The 17,294-nt window shown below is 42.6% G+C and overlaps 1 protein-coding gene across 1 annotated transcript; it reads left to right on the top strand.

The window, feature by feature from the left end:
- The first annotated feature begins 226 nt into the window (after positions 1 to 226).
- Positions 227 to 16,231, top strand: LOC132214162 (cytochrome P450 2C21-like). Its single transcript, XM_059660849.1, has 9 exons — positions 227 to 436; positions 4,070 to 4,232; positions 5,811 to 5,960; positions 7,765 to 7,925; positions 8,709 to 8,885; positions 9,826 to 9,967; positions 11,279 to 11,466; positions 12,486 to 12,627; positions 14,942 to 16,231. Exons 1-9 carry the CDS (start codon positions 254 to 256, stop codon positions 15,121 to 15,123), a joined length of 1,488 nt encoding a protein of 495 aa, XP_059516832.1. The 5' UTR covers positions 227 to 253; the 3' UTR covers positions 15,124 to 16,231.
- The last annotated feature ends 1,063 nt before the right edge of the window (positions 16,232 to 17,294 follow it).

Raw genomic sequence — 17,294 nt, 5'->3', positions numbered from 1 at the left:
CCAAAAATCTAGTCTCCTTTCCTCACCCTCTATTTGGCCCCCTTTACCTTCCTAGTCCTCTTTACCCTTCTGGTAATCACAACTCTGTTGTGTAACTATGAGGTATTTTTTGTTTTGTTTTGTTGTACTCTCTACCAGCAGGCCAAAGGACACTGAAGATAAAACAATATTTACCCAAAAGTTCAGAGACGTAGTGCATGTTGGGAGATGAGTTTGCACAAAATCTTTGGGTGATAAACTTTCAATTGCATTTATGCAAAGCGCATCAATGGATCTCTTCACAGTCCTGGCGATTTGTCTTTCTTGTTTGATTCTCCTTTTCCTATGGAACCGAAGCTATGCCCAAGGAAAGCTGCCACCTGGCCCCACCCCTCTCCCAGTCGTTGGAAATATTCTGCAGATAAATATGAAAAACTTCAATGAATCCTTAAAAAAGGTTAAGTATGATTAATTTTCTTCCAGTTGTTTGCAATGAGTAAGTAGAACAGTCCTATATCTAGGTAAAATATGGTCCCAGACACCATATGTTAAAGAAGTGGTTTTAAAGGGAAGTGTCCATTGGACACCCAGGTATAATTTTATTTTTTAAATGTAATTAAATTTACTGGGGTAACATTGATTAATAACATTTTACAGTTTCAGGTTTTCAAATCTATTAATATATCATCTATATATTGCATTGTGTGCTCATCATCCCAAGTCTAGTCTCCATCCTTCCCCATATAGCTCACCCTTTTGTCCTCCTTCTCCTCCCCTCAGCCCTCCTTCCCTTTTGGTAACCACCATCCTGTTTGTGTGTGTGAGCTGGTTTGTTTATTTGTGCGTTGCTTTCCGCTTTATATTCCACATATGAGTGAAATCGTATAGTCCTTGTCCTTTTCTGCCAGACATGATTTTACGTGGGGTGCAGCTAGATGGTGGCCAGAAGGGCGTGAGATCCTTGAGGTGATTGTTGAAATTGCCAAAAGGAGGAATTTCCTGCTCATATTGCGACCTAGGTCCGCTTTGTAGTAATTATTCTACTGGCAATGAAACTACCTTCAATTTTTAAAAAATCCACTGATTTACAGAGTCACAACACTAACATTTTTCTAAAAGCACACCTCAGTGAGGTGGAGTTAAGCAACTAATTAAAGGTTCAGGAACTTCCTTGGTTTCTATTATGTTTGCTCAATGACTGAGTGAATAACTGCTCAACTCTTAACTATTTATGTAGCTGTAGCTCTCTAAATCTTGAAGGGATCCGCTGAAATCGGTCTCCCCCGAGACCGCTGGTTACCAGGGCACTGCCCCTGGCAGCTCCTTCCAGTGTTTTGGGCTGGATTCGAAGGGACTGTTTCGCACCCCAGCACATCCATTTGTTAACTTACAACCTTAGGCAAGTTTTAAAAATCTCTCTGAGCTTCAATTTCCGTTTCTTTAAAAGGTGAATAATAATTAGTGTGCACAGGTTATTAGTCTCGCATGTGTTCAGCAAGTTATTGAATGCCTGCTTTGACCAGGCGCAATCGTTAGGTGCTCGCATTAGTTCCAGGCGCACAGCAGAATGATTTGACTGTCATACCCTTACCAAAGTGTTCCCCCTGATGTTCCCAGCGCCCACCCGGCACTGCACAGAGTTATTACAATATTATTGACTATGTTGCCTATGCTCCACTTTACATCCCCGTGGCGATTTTGTAACTACCAATTTGTGCTTCGTCATCCCTTCACCTCTTTCACCCAGTCTCCCAAACCCTCCCCCTCTAGCAACCGCCAGCGGTCTCTGTGTCTGTGAATCTGTTTAAATTTTGTTTATCTTGTTCTTTAGAGTCCACATATAAGTGAAATCATATGGTATTTATCTTTCTCTGACTGACTCAGTTCACTTACTATAACACCCTCTAGGTCCATCCATGCTATCCCAAACAGTAAAATTTTAGTCTTATTTTTATGTGTGCTGGGATTTTCAGTGGTGAATAAAAAAAAAAAGATCCTAGCTTTATGCAATTTACAATCCAGAGGGTAGGCATGTATTTATGATATAATAATGCAAATAAGTGTGATTATAAACCATGTAGTACGGATCCTATAGAAAGAGGCCATGTAGCTTGGAGGACGAGGGGAGGGAGGAGCAGTCAGCAAAGGGTTCTCTGAGGAACTGAATTTGGAGCTGAGCTCTAAAGAAAGATTAGGCATTAGCCAGACAAGAACCTGATAAGAGTTTGTCCCAGGCTTTTTCGATCTGTAGAAGACTTGCTTGTTAGAGTAAAAACATGGTGTGAATGATATTGGAGAGGTCAGCAGGGACCAGAGCATGCAGGTCTTACAAGGATTTTAAGAATATTGGTGTTTAGCCTGACCGGCATGGGTCAGTGGTTGAGCGTCAACCTATGAACCAGGAGGTCACGGTTTGATTCCTGGTCAGGGCACATGCCCTGGTTTCAGGCTTGATCCCAAGTGGGGAGCATGCAGGAGGCAGCCAATCAGTGATTCACTCTCCTCATTGATGTTTCTCTCTCTCTCTCCCTCTCCCTCTCCCTTCTTCTCTGAAATCAATAAAAATATATTTTAAATAATTTTAAAAAGAATGTTGGTCCTTAGCACAAGAACAATGTGATACCATGAACGTGCTCACAGGACTGTCATGTCACCATTTGCCGTGTGAAAACATCACTCTGGAGAAGGAATTGGAGAAGAAATTGTATATGGAGAATGAATTATAAGGTAGCAGGACTCAAACACTGGACTATTGGAAAGTCCTATATCATTTAATATACTGAATAAGCTGCCATAAGAGAAGGACCCTGATAATGCAATGGCTTAAAGAAGACAAGAGCTTATTTCTGTCTATGATGTTGAAATGATTGCGGGTGGGCTGCCTCTCTTCTGTGCGGTCATTCAGAGAACCAGTTTTTCTCCATCTTGTTGACTGAGGCTACTGTTTTCATTTTGGTGGTCACAGTGGGGCCATCTCCAAGGGGTCAGAGTGGGGTCAACCCATGAGTAGGGGGAGAAACGGAAAGCATGGGTGACCATTTGTGCAACAGTGTAGGACGGACACACATCACTCCTGCTAACATCATGGCAGCCTAGTCACGTGGCCACAAGAGGAGCTGGGAAAGGTCTGTAACAAGGCTGCCTTGTCCGGATGTAGTAATGAAACGTAGAGGTCTCTGATGCTAAAGAGAAGATGTAGAAAACGGATAAGGAGCGACGATTATTTGTCTACACCTGGGGCAACATGAAGAAGCTTCCCTTAAACAGAAGAAACATATCAGTTATAACTATAGGAAGGAAGGAGAAACTTGCAGCAATTAGAGGTTTCGCAGAAAAGAAGAAATAAAATAATATAAAATTTATGACAGAGTCACATAGTAGAAGCTGAATAAAGGATGACTGTTGGTGGTAATAATATCAGCTATATTACTAATAATATATTGATAATTCCCATTTAAGCAATGGGAATTCTTATTAAGTTATTGGATCTAGAAATTGAAATTTTTTATAATGAGTGAATGAATATTAAATGTCTTTGGTAAGGTTAAGAATATTTCTCTCTGCCCTGACCGGTTTGGCTCAGTGGATAGAGCATCAGCCTGTGGATTCAAGGGTCTCAGGTTCGATTCTGGTTAAGGGCATGTACCTTGGTTTCGGGCACATCCCCAGTAGGGAGTGTGCAGGAGGCAGCCGATTGATGTTTCTTTCTCATCGATGTTTCTACCTCTCTGTCCCACTCCCTTCCTCTCTGTAAAAAATCAATAAAATATATTTTTAAAAAAAGAATATTTCTCTCATTTATCTACTTTTTTAGTTTTTTGTTTGTTAATCCTCACCTGAGGGTATTTTTTCTATTGCTTTTTAGAGAGAGTGGAGGGAGGGGGAGAGACAGAGTGAAACATCAATGTGTTGATTGGTTGCCTCTGCACGCATGGATGAGCCTGCAACCAAGGTATGTTCCCTTGATCAGAATTGAACCTGGGACCCTTCAGTCTGAGGGCCAACGCTCTAACCACTGAGAAAAACGGGCTGGAGCCACCTTTTCAGTTTTGAGTTCTCACTATTCTGGTGTCTCCTATTTGTTTCCCAGCTGGCGGAGGTCTACGGCCCGGTGTTCACTGTTTACTTGGGCCCACGGCCCACGGTGGTGCTGCACGGGTACGAGGCCATCAAGGAAGCCCTGATCGACCGGGGCGAGGAGTTCGCTGGCAGAGGCAGTTTCCCGGTGATAGACTACCTCTCCCGGGGATTAGGTATGCTTCCATGTGGGGAATGTGTGCGGATTTGCAAGTTGCCAAGATTCCAAATGGGCGAAGGAACTGAGAAACTTTAAGCATGTATAGAAATTTATGGAAATGTCATAATTCCAACATTTTCTGTAAAGGACAATTAATCCATATTTAAAATGATGAAGGCGACACATGTTGCCATAAAACGATAATTTCAATGCAAACCAGCTCACCACAATGTTCTATTGGTGACTAAGCCCTGCTCGTTTTAAATTATGGCCTGCTAAGAATGAGAACGAGAGGGAAGAAATTGACTGCGTTATTTTAGTCACCAAATATTTTGCTTTCTGTCCTGGGTCCTGGTTGCCAAGAGATTATTTCAGAAAACGTGTATAGTATGCATGGAACCAACGTAAGTTTGGAATATTTCCAACCTTACCTTTAATCTTCTCATCTAAAAAGGATAAGAGCAGAAACCGGTTTGGCTCAGTGGATAGAGTGTCGGCCTGCGGACTGGGGGGTCCCGGGTTCGATTCCGGTCAAGGGCATGTGCCTGGGTTGCGGGCATATCCCCAGTAGGAGATGTGCAGGAGGCAGCTGATCGATGTTTCTCTCTCATCGATGTTTCTAACTCTCTATCTCTCTCCCTTCCTCTCTGTAAAAAATCAATAAAATATATTAAAAAAAAATAAAAAGGATAAGAAATATTTGAGTTCAATAGAATACAAAGCATAAAGCACAAATATGCTCTAAAAAGAAGATTATGGAGAAACACATAGAAAGGGTTGGAATTGATATTAGGAAAAGCTTTTCAACTGAAGTACTCGAACTATCTTCCATTTGTTTTTGGAGCTGGACTTAAAACTTCCCCGTCCTCAGGAGGGTCACTGGGTTCCGGCAAGGAGATAAGGCCTGGGTAGGGTCCTTCCCTCCTCCGAATTGTTCTCGAAGATCTTCTTGGACAAGCTTCCTACGAGCGTTATTTTTCCTCCCTAGTCCTATCTTGACTCTGGACGTCTAATGTTGACCTTCCTTGGTGTTAAGACACATTTCATGGAAGGTATTTCACAAAGAGAGGGAGAATGTTAACATGCGAAGGACTCCGGCTGCGTCCCTTATCTGAGGAATAGATTTTCATGAGCTTCCTTCCAATGCATCAGAGCTGTCTCTCCTTCCAAGAATTGGCTCCGTTTTCGCTTACCATGCACAGAAGTTGGCCCTGAACATTTAATCTATTACTTGGGCTCACCATGATTTATTAGCTGTGTGATTAAGGCGTAAGCATTTTGTCTCCATGATCTTCAGCCTTCTTATCAGTTAAATGGGGACAAAAACTGGTTCACAGAGTTGCTGTGAAGTTTAGAGGAGTTCATGGATGATGAAGAGTCTAGTAAGATGTCAAGCCGAGAGTCTTGACAGTGAGCATCCAGGCTGGGGTAAGAGGGAAGGCAGGCGAACAGGGCGCAGTGGGAATGTCTGAGGCTGGCACCATGATATTGACATTTCTGCTTAATGACATTATCATTTTCTGAGATAAAGCCTGTCAGCTAGGATTCATGAAAATGGAAGTTATCCTTTTTCATTTATTTTTTGTCCCAATAGGAATTGTTTTCAGCAATGGAGAAATGTGGAAGCACACCCGGCGTTTCTCCCTCACGGTTTTGCGGAACATGGGAATGGGCAAGAAGACCATTGAAGACAGAATTCGAGAGGAAGCCTTGTGCCTGGTGGAAGCTTTAAAGAAAACCAACGGTGTGTGTCTGTGTAATTGACAGGAGCAGCTTGGGTGATGCTTTACAGATAGACTGCAGAGACGGGGTGGCTCAGGGACAGCAGAAGCTCGCTTTTTGCTCACGTCCCCGTAGGAAGAGGGGAAGCGGTGGGCTTTTTCAGGTTCTCCGGGTGCCAGGTTGATAGGGGCTTTGATAGCTTCACCATGTGGCTTCCAGTGTCACCCGGGATTCATCCCTCTTTGTGGGAGTGGAAGGAGCAAAGAACAAGGAAAAGGGCCAGCTGTGTTTTGGAGGAGCCCGGCATGGCAGCTTCTCTTCCATGAGCTGTAACTTCCAGGGCTAACCCACCTCTGAGAACTGGAAACACGGCTGTCTGTGGCCCCGGAAGAAGAGGAGAACTCGGGTTTTGGCAGTCAGCTAGTAGTTTAGCCACAATAACTTGAAAAACTAGTAATTTCTCTAGTAGCTTCTTGAGAAACCTTGCGCATATTTCATAATATATGTACATCAAGTCGTTATGCTATGCATGTGAAACATACTGTGCTGAATGTCAATTACATCTCAGTGAACTGAAAATAAAGCACTGGTGGTTCAGGGGTAGAATTTATGGCAAAACCTTGCCGCGCACAGGGCGGCATCACGGCTCACGCCGGAGTGTAGGTGGGAAGGGAGGCTTTCTGGGGAGGGGCGGTGGCTCCTCAGCAGACCCCAGAATGGCCTGACAGAGGAGGGAAAGGACGCTGGGGTGAGGTTTCTATGGTGGTTAGGGGGTGAGAGGGGGTTCCCTGTGCCCGCCAGGGCTTGTGTGGTTAAACACCCTGCTTGTGCCAAAGAAGGGAACACCTGAGCTTTTAAAAACCAGTTTGTCCAGATGTGAGAAGAGGAAGAAAAGGTAAGGCTTAAAGCTGTCAGCAGACCCATACCAAAGAATGGAGTCATATTCTTTATTACATATAGAAAGCCTGCTTGCTGTACTGTAACATCGTTTTTCAAATACCGGAATGTAAGTCCAATTTCTCTCATAAATCATCTCTTCTACAAGAAAAGCACACCCGACTTTTTCAGCTGTGTTTTGTAAAGTAAGATTTCAGGTGTCCCCAGTCTCTTGATTTTCTTACTTAGGTTGCTCAGTTTCTTATGGGCATCATGAAGCATCACACTGAAGGCTAAATCTTACACCTTCAAAGGTGTTTTTGCCACAGAAAGAACGAACTCCTACTCTTTGCGACAGCATGGATGACCTAGAGGGTGTCATGCTGAGTGAAGTAAGTCCGTCAGAGAAAGACAAATACCATATGATTTCACTTTTATGTGAAATCTAAAGAACTATGTAAGTGAATAAACAAATGAGAAACAGGCCCGTAGACACAGAGACCAGAAGGATGGTTGCCAGAGGGGAGGGAGGTTGGGAGAGTGAGTGAGAAAGGTGAAGGGATTGAGAAGTACAGATCGGAAGTTACAAAATAGTCGTGGGGATGTACAGTACAGCATAGGGAATACAGTCAATAATATTATAATAAATAAAATTTAAAAGCTATTTTTAAAAGATCTTGTGAATTACCTCGTGGCTCTTATTTGGCGAATGCTGTAAATAGAAGAATACTTGAGGGAAATTGATAAACTGGACTGGGTTAGACAGTTATGTTTGGGGAAACACAACACATTTTATTTTAGGCATGCTACGTTTATGGTGAGGGTGGCATGTCTAGGTAGCTCCTATACTTAAACAACCTTTGGAGTCAACCTTTCTCGGTTATTTTACACGGTCAACTTAAGATGCCTATGAACATTCTGCTCTAACTTTTAACTCCTGTTGTTTTCAGCATCTCCCTGCAACCCTTCTCTCCTCCTGGGCTGTGCTCCCTGCAATGTGATCTGCTCCGTTATCTTCCAGAGCCGCTTTGAGTACAGCGACGAGAAGCTGCTGACCTTGCTACACTATTTTAATGAAAACTTGAGGATTGTAAGCACCACTTGGATACAGGTAAAGTCAAGGTTCTCTTTAAATGAGAAATAATTTTCTGACTAATCTATTGCTTATGCCTACCCCATCCCTTTGCCCTATTTCAAAATGGCTGAAGTGATGTTTAGCAAACTATCATTTGTAAGCAATTAGTGAGTTATCAAATCAACTCAATGTGTTAAATTTAAAGCATGAAACATAGCAATAGAAAGAAAAATATTATATTAAACTGCATCAAAGGATAAGGTATTTTTTTAGAAACTTTTTTTTCTATAGATTAAGAGGGTAATGGTGTAAAATGTATGTATTTCTTGCTATAGGACACAGTCAGAAAATATTAGTAACCTCTGATATATAATCATTAACAACTAAAGTTTTGTGTGGATCAGAAGGTTTTTCAATGTTCCGCCTGGGAAGGACCCTGGAGAACAAAGAGTCAACTCCTCATTTTTTGGAACGGGAAACTACCGCCCTCAGATAGGAAGCATGTTCTCAAAGCAGACTAACGAAGACCGTTAATGAGCTAGACCTAGAATCCAGACTTCTTGATTCTCTATCGAGTTTGATACAAGCTACCAGCCCGAATAAACTGTTCCAGCGCCCACCAACGGTATTAGGTCATGAAGGTGCCGGTTAAAGCAGAGTCAGTAAACTCCAGGATTGGGAATGGCCAAGTATGTGCTAGTGCAGGATGCACGCCCGATTCATCTTCACCTACTCAGCATCTAGCAAAGTGTCTGATACACAATAGAGACCAATGAGAGTTTGGTGAGTAAATGAATGAATTATTCTGTACTCTTTCAGATCTACAATGCTTTCCCCTATTTAGTGCATTATCTCCCAGGAAGTCATAATGAATTCTTTAACAACTTTACTGAACAGAAAAAATTTATTTTGGAGCAAATAAAAGAACACCAGGAATCCTTGGACCTCAGTAACCCTCGAGACTTTATTGACTACTTCATGATTAAAATGGAAAAGGTATAAATGACCCTGATTTGCAGCTTCATCTTTTGTGGGTGATGTGGCTCGGATGAGTTCTGATCTTTTCAGTGAAATTGGGATATTAAATCCGAAGCTCCTTCCTAAGGCTGTATTAATTGCTTGTGCAATCTCTTACTTGTGCAAATCATATTGGGTGTCTTGAGATAGCCCCAGATGCTTCCTAAAAATGATTTACATGATTAAAGCTGGATCTTTATTTGGAACAGGTTGAAATACACGCACACGTACACACATTCACACACATACGCAAAGAAGTACACACACATTCAAGATTAATGATAAACAACATATAGCATTCATAAAATAAGTTCCATGAATGCAAGATGTAACATGTGAGGGAACACAGGAATGGATAGGCATCTAGAAAGGCTAACCTTCAGAAAGATACTAGGAAGTCTTCCCAGATGAGGTAGTTTTAGAGGAAACTGGCTCAGATGAACAGATGACAAAATAGGTCTCGATGATCAAGTGTGTGGAGTCCTCGAAGTTACTGAGGAACTATCATGGGTGTAACTACTGGCGACATTGGGAACAGTGATGCTGTTAGGGGGTGAGTGGTTCTGGAGCTCAAATGTGAAATTTAGACAATGAAATAGACAATAAATGCTAGAACTGACAGGGACTAGCCATGATGACTTGATAAAAATTACGTTTGAAAGAACTGAATGGCTCTCATGGGTGAGAAAGTGAGGAATCAGAAAGGACTTATTGAAAGTTTATAGCTCTGATTTTATTTAAACTGTTTGAAGGAATCCTCACAGCTCATCTGACTTTACCTTTAGCTATTACACTCTCTAACGTCTGGCTTAATTGGCCAAATAAGCAAATTAAGCAAATAATGATGTTATATGGAGTTACGTTATGGTATCTCAAAGGCTCGTTAATTTATCAAGTAATTCTAATACATCATTCCTAGGAAAAGTACAATAAACAGTCTGTGTTTACCATGGACAACTTGGTCACTACCATATGGGATATGTTTAGTGCGGGAACGGAGACAACGACCACCACCCTGAAATACGGACTCCTGCTCCTGCTGAAGCACCCAGAGGTCGCAGGTATGCTCGCAGATGTTGGGCAGGATAAAAATTTCAGGTAGAAATGAGCAGGCAACACTATGACTATCCCACTCCTCATCTGCCTAGACGATGTACGAGAAAATTTCCATCACTAACTTACATTCAAATTAGATTATTACAAAAAGAGAAAAAAACTATTTATTTTAAATGTATTTTTATTGATTTTTTGAGAGAGAGGAAGGGAGAGGTATGGAGAGATAGAAACATCAATGATGACAGAGACACATTGATTGGCTGCCTACTGGGGATTGAGCCCCCAACCTGGGCGTGTGCCCTGACCGGGAATTGAACCCTGACCTCCTGGTTCATGGGTCGACTCTCAACCACTGAGCCACACCAGTTGGGTGAGAAAAATCTATTTAAATGGCAGAAGGGCAGAGGTCACTGTCCTCGCTGCACTGGTGGACTGTCCTCGATTTGTGTCAGACCAGCTCTTCATCTGGTTAAGGGAGACGGTAATACTTCGTAACATTCACAGAGTCTTTCCCACAAAGGAAAAGTTAACAAGCATTTGTTTTTAACTAATGAACAGTCTTACTTAAGCTATATATTATTAACAGGATACCCTTTGTAGATAAAGGAAAAATATAATTCATTAACAACTACTTTCAGTAATCTTACCCAATTTCTAAGATTGTAGGCTTGGGAATGAGAAAGACCACATAATACCTGGATGTCCTTAAGAAATATATTGACTTTTCTGGACCTGTTTCTTCATTTTTAAGATACACAAACTAATACCCAACACTTAGTACTGTTTTTGAGAAATTTATAAAGTAATGTAATAAATGGCGCAGCATGCCTGTCAAATTTTGCATGCTAAATAAAGGTTAAATTACTTCTTGTTCCTATATGCAGAGCCAACTAAACATCTTATTTAGGTGCTCTATTTATTAAGCATTTACCTCACTGGCTAGTTCTTACCCCCTTGGAAGTTACAGATTTAATAAAACAAAAGCTTCATACACAAAGATTAAACTACATGGTTTGTAGTGAGCCTTCAAGATCCCAGACCCCTGAGTCTATCAAACAAAAATACACAAAGTAGAGAATCAGAGTTGAGAAATGAATTTCATGGTGCAGTTGTGTTTTACATGTACATATATTGAAGTCTCTAATGAGATCCCAATTTGCCAGGAGACTGAAATTCTGTTTATTTTTTCCCCTCAAGGAGGTAGTAGCCATGTGTACTTTTCCCTTCTCCCCATCTCCCACCACAATGTAACCAAAATTAAGAAGATCGTTTTAAGTCTTTTCATCTCACATAAATTCTCATTCCTACCTCGCCAGCTAAAGCCCAGGAAGAGATTGACCGTGTGGTCGGCAGAGAGCGGAGCCCTTGCATGCAGGACAAGAGCCACATGCCCTACATGGATGCCGTGATCCACGAGATCCAGAGATACATTGACCTCGTCCCCAACAACCTGCCCCACCTGGTGAACCAGGACATTAAGTTCAGAGGATACTTTATTCCGAAGGTGAGAGATGTTTCATCTACACGCCTCCACAGGAACCTCAGCTTTCCCCTCTCACTGTGGTTAGAATCACAGGCTGCCTAACTTCCTACAGGCATTGCACGGTCCTGACTCAGGCTCCTCACCCTCTGATGACACGCTCCCTTCCTTCTAGTTCAGCGGTTCTCAACCTGTGGGTCCCGACCCCTTTGGCGGTCGAACGACCCTTTCACAGGGGTCGCCTAAGACCATCCTGCATAGCAGATATTTACATTACGATTCATAACAGTAGCAACATTACAGTTATGAAGTAGCAACGAGAATAATTTTATGGTTGGGTCCCAACATGAGGAACTGTATTTAAAGGGCCAGAAGGTTGAGAACCACTGTTCTAGTTGGTTGACCCTATTGTATAAATATAATACTGCTTAGATTCCCACAGGATGTTCAGGATACTCTGCCTGCCCCTGAGCCCAGTCTGCTGTCCACTTACTGCTTCCCACTGTAGGCTTTATTACTGTGATCACTGAGCCAGCATCCTACCTTCCCCCTGCCTCCTCAACTATCTGTTTCACTTAGTGATCACAATTTTCATGAGAAAAAGAAAAAGCAACAATTCACTATTGAAAGAACATAGTAGTAGGAGGGGATTCATACCCGTTTTTCATTCTGATTGGGAAATTAAGGGTTTTCAAGAACATGGCCACGCCGGTAGCGTTTTGAGGAGGACCTCATACTTGGTTTCAAAGAGAATGGGCTGTATTTTCAGTGACATCAGCACTTTTAGACAATAGTGCAATTTATGGAGAACAATGCTCTCTAGGGAGTGTCCTTAGTTTCCTGAAAAGCAAGTGCTGATGGCCTTGGGGTCCATGAACTGGCATCATATGATTGAAGACCAAGCCCTGGACGTGAAGTACATAAATCCTCCTTTTTATGCCTCAAGCTCCTCGTCTATAAATCAAAAGGAGTAGACAAGGGACTTTTTTCCAAGCTCCGTAACCTTCTTTATAATCCAGTTTATCTGTTTCTCTTTGTATCAGGGCACAGCCATAGTCACATCCCTGACTTCTCTCCTGCATGATGACAAAGAGTTTCCCAACCCACATCAGTTTGATCCCGGACACTTCCTAGATGAAAGTGGCAACTTTAAGAAGAGCAACTACTTCATGCCCTTTTCAGCAGGCAAGCAAGCTTCATTTTTTTCTCTATATTCAGGGGTCAAATGAAATGAGGAAGAGCTTTGCATGGAGGCTTCACTGGGCTGGACCAGTTGTCATTTGCATGAGGCCAGAGGCACCACTCCCAAAGTCCAGGTTATTTCTCTTTGGATTGGAGGCTGCTCACTGAGTTCTGTCCCATAATCCACCACTGAGATTCCTTAGAGCTCCTCCTAGAAGTTCAACTCCACTAAGACTTTCCTCACCTTCCCTGAGAAGCCAGCTCATTCGATACACTTTACTAGGACCCTATATGTAGCAGACTCATTTCAGATCCAAGGATTAAATGTGAATAAGAAACAGACCCTCTCTCTAAGAAAGAGGAAGCCAAATTAATAGGCAGTGAGACCCCAGAAAGGCAAATGGTCTTTGAGGGGCTGTTGTGGGAGCCCAGGGGGCAGGGGCAGAGGGCAGAGTAGTTGGGGGGTAGGAGAAAGTTTCTTGCAGGAAGCATTTGAGTATCTTTCTTTAATTTATCAGGGTCCCGGGGGGAAAATAGGTGGCATACTCAAAAAGGTCAACTAAAGAAAGTTGAACGAAAAGACCGTTTCAGAGGTGAGGGAGGGTTGAGGGAAGTAACGAGGTGCGCGACGGTACTTAGGGGCGAGCACCAGCAGAAAGACATTCCCATCCGAGGATGGAAGGAATGAGGGAAGGAGGCTGTTACTGGAACCCAAATAGATTTTTTTTTGTTAATCCTCACCCGAGGATGTTTTTCCATTGATTTTTAGAGAGACTAGAAGAGATGGGGAGAGACAGAGAGAAACATCGATGTGAGAGACACATCGATTGGTTGCCTCTCACATGCGATCAGGGCCGGGGATTGAGCCTGCAACCCAGGTACATGCCCTTGATCAGAATCAAACCCAGGACCCTTCAGTCCGCAGGCTAACGCTCTATCTACTGAGCAGAACCAGCTAGGGCAAGATCTTTAGCAGATACAGGATGCCTCAACTGGAGATGCATCTGTAGGTGGAGGAAAACAGCCACTGGCTAGCCTGTGGCCTGGCAGGGTGGGATCGAGGAAATTAATACTCTGGTGGTTTCAGTACCTAATCCTCTGAGTTTATTCAGAATCCAGAAGGCACTAACTTCAGGGTTTATGCAGTCCATAAAAACTGGCTTCCTCAACACAGAGCAAGCATAAAAGACAAACACACACAGAATGGACTGAGAGGTGGGAGAAATAGAGAATATTCAGCGCACTCCAATGGAGAAACAGCGGGAAGAGCAGGGGGCGAAGGGCCTTTCCTATAGAAGTCACTGAAACAGAGGCAAAAATTGGAGATTGGCTCCTGATTAGATATCTAAGAAAATCACTTGGTCTCATGGCAGCAAATTATGTGCGATTCCCAGAGATGATCCCAAAGCAAGACTGCTATCCTCCTCCTTATCTTTCTTCCTGTATAATGCGCCTGCTGGAGATTTCTATTCGCATCACAGGGCTTGCAGGTTCGCTTTGGTCCTGACACTGTGGGTACCGTTATAAGATCTAAGGCCTTACCTTAAGAGCGTATGTTCCAGTCTGTGAGACAGGTGAATAATTAGAATTTCGTGTGAAGGGTGCGGTAAAGAAGCATTAGTGAGGGTTGAGGAAAACTGATGAGGGAGTGAATTACATACCCTGAGCAGGTCAAAGAAGTTTGCATAGGATAAACGACCTCTGAGCTGCATCCAGAAAGATGTGGAGAGTATCAGCCGGCAGAGCAAAGGGGAAAGCTATTCCGTTTGGAGGAATGACTGGAATCTGAGATAACACCTGAGATTGGCAGTCTGTTTGGGAATTAGTGAATGATAGTGCTTGTGGCTAGTTTGTGATGTTTCTTTTCATACTTGGCAATGGTAAGCTCTTGGAATTTTGTAAAGCAGGGACATGGCAAGGTTAAGATTATCCTTTAGAATCCAATGAGGAGACACAAACCTATTGATGAGTCTTGGTTTGGAGGTAGATGGAAAAGTGCAGTGTGTGTGTTATGTTAAGGTGAGCGTGTGTGTGTGTGTGTGTGTGTGTGTGTGTGTAGAAAGATGTCACTGACAGGTCTCGGCAAAGCCAATCCAACGTGGGTGCACAGAAAAGATCTTTTCATATAGCATGCACACAAAACAAGTGCTGAGGAAATGAAGAAAACCAGGTTTCGATGTAGGTAGGAGAAGCCATAGGTTAATTTGGCTTTTATTAATATATGTATTTACTTATTTGTCCCATCTTTTTTAAGCGTCTTTGTGTGCTAACTCAGAAGTAGCATGGAATGCATATTTAATGTATGTGTCATTTTCAGGAAAAAGAGTGTGTGTTGGAGAAGGCCTGGCCCGCATGGAGTTGTTTTTACTACTGACCCACATTTTACAGCATTTCACCTTGAAACCTCTGGTTGATCCGAAGGACATCGACACCAGCCCAGTTGTCAGTGGGTTCGGCTCTGTACCTCCCTCCTATGAACTTTGTTTCGTTCCCGTCTGAGGAAGGCGCAGGTTGCAGAACAAGACTCTCGCCTCATCTGAACGAGCCAGACGCACTCTGGTGTGTTAGCCGTTATCCACCTCTTCCGTACCAGGAGGAATGACATTCCTGAGTTCTGTCTCTTCTAATTTCCCCATCCTTTAAAAAATAAAACAATAGTCCTAACTGGGTTGGCTCAGTAAATAGAGCATTGGCCTGCGGACCAAAGGGTCCTAGGTTCGATTCTGGTCAAGGGCACGAACCTCGGTTGCAGGCTCTTCCCTGGCCCAGGCCCCGGTCGGGGCTCGTGCAGGAGGCAACCAATCGACATGTTTCTCTTACATCGATGTTTCTCTCTGTCTTTCCCTCTCTTGTCCACTCTCCCTAAAAATCAATGGAGAAATATCCTCAGGTGAGGATTAACAAAACAAAACAAAAGAAATAAAACTATAAAGCCTCTAGTGTGAGACATAAGAGAAAGTCTTTAAGACCTTGAACTCTGCAAAAATTTTTCAAAAATGGGCCACAAAAAGTACTAATTATAAGAGATCAATAAATAGGTCTTTAGTTAAATTAGTATTTAAATTCCTACCTATTCATCAAAAGATACCATTTAAGATACTCAAAAGGCAAGGTACAGACTGGGAGAAATATCTCCAATGAATATATCCACAAAAGGACTTATATCCAGATTTCATAAAGAACTAAAAACAACACAAAGACGCCCAAGTATTTTTTTAAATGGACAAAATGTTTGAATAGTCACTTCACAGAAGAGGATTTTCATGTGGTCAATAAACATGAGAAAAAGTCCTCAACTTTATTAGTTGTGGGGGGAATAAAAATTAAAACCACACTCAATTACTCGTGTGTACCTACCATCTGCTAACATACATGTTCCAGGTAAGCAAGGATCTTTGTTTTGCTCACTAACAAATATCCATTGGCTGGAGTAGTGCCTGGCACATTTTGGCTCAGTAAATATTTGAGAAAATGAATGACTACTGGAATGAATGAAGAATGAATGAGTGAATTGTTTGTGGGAGTGTGAATTCATGCTTTCTCTTTGAAGGTGGATTTGACCATGTCTGTTAAAATGAAAAGGCACATACCTGTCTTTCAAGCAATTCCACTTCTTATGCATTTATTTCATGGATATTCTTGAATGTGTCCCTTAATCGCATGGATGTGGACGTCATTTCATGATTATTCATGATAGATTTGAAAAAAATTAAAGTGCTCCTGGAGGTGGTAAGTACACTGTGGTGCATCATTACAATAGGTAAAAACGATCCTCACAGTGATATAACTTTGAAGTATTTATGATGTGGTAGACCCTATTCTCCTATGAAAACAACGTACTCAGTCCTTATATTCAGTGAAATTGGTACAGTTTAATCCACCCCCATTTAACCGATATGGACACTGAGGCACAAACATGTCCACTGACATGTCCAAAATCACAAGGCCAGTAACTGGTCCAGCCTTCCATAAACCAAGTCTAAAGAAACTCAATGTCTCTCAGCTGGTCCTTCTCCATCTGGATTCCAGTGCCTGTGTGGGTACCAGAACCCACAAACAATAGCTCATGTTTTTAGCGTTTGACATTATGCTCTGGCTGAATCATCTCATGTAATGCTCACAACAGCCCTCTGAGGTCAGGACTGCTACCCTCCCCATTTCAGAGATGAGAAGAGTGAGGCACACAAAGGTGAAATATCCTTCCTATCCAAGGACACTTGGTTTATAGGTGGCAGAGATAAAGACTTGAACCCTGACCATCTGACTTCAGAAGCCACATCTTTTTTTTTTTTTTAATATATTTTATTGATTTTTTACAGAGAGAAAGGGAAAGAGATAGAGAGTCAGAAACATCGATGAGAGAGAAACATCGATCAGCTGCCCCCTGCACATCTCCCACTGGGAATATGCCCGCAACCCAGGCACATGCCCTTGACCGGAATCGAACCCGGGACCTTTCAGTCCGCAGGCCGACGCTCTATCCACTGAGCCAAACTGGTTTCGGCCAGAAGCCACATCTTAGTCAACAAGCTACACTGTCTTTCAGAATGTACTTAAGGAATGACTGTGTGATGAGTGAGGGAGGTCAGGGATTGAAATCAGGACAAACCAGACGCCCCAGCCTCTTCCCAGAACTCACTCCAGGGCAGGAGCTGTGGGGCTGGGATGGA

This window comes from Myotis daubentonii, chromosome 13 (genome assembly GCF_963259705.1).
Source record: "Myotis daubentonii chromosome 13, mMyoDau2.1, whole genome shotgun sequence".
Classification (NCBI taxonomy): domain Eukaryota; kingdom Metazoa; phylum Chordata; class Mammalia; order Chiroptera; family Vespertilionidae; genus Myotis; species Myotis daubentonii.
Note: the sequence above shows the minus strand (reverse complement) of the source record. Positions and strands in the feature narration are given on the sequence as shown.

Coding starts and splice junctions, on each gene's coding strand:
- LOC132214162 (XM_059660849.1), top strand. CDS start 254: ATGCAAAGCGCATCAATGGATCTCTTCACAGTCCTGGCGATTTGTCTT. Junction 5,961..7,764: donor AGCTTTAAAGAAAACCAACG/GTGTGTGTCTGT, acceptor TGTTGTTTTCAG/CATCTCCCTGCAACCCTTCT. Junction 11,467..12,485: donor GAGGATACTTTATTCCGAAG/GTGAGAGATGTT, acceptor TCTTTGTATCAG/GGCACAGCCATAGTCACATC.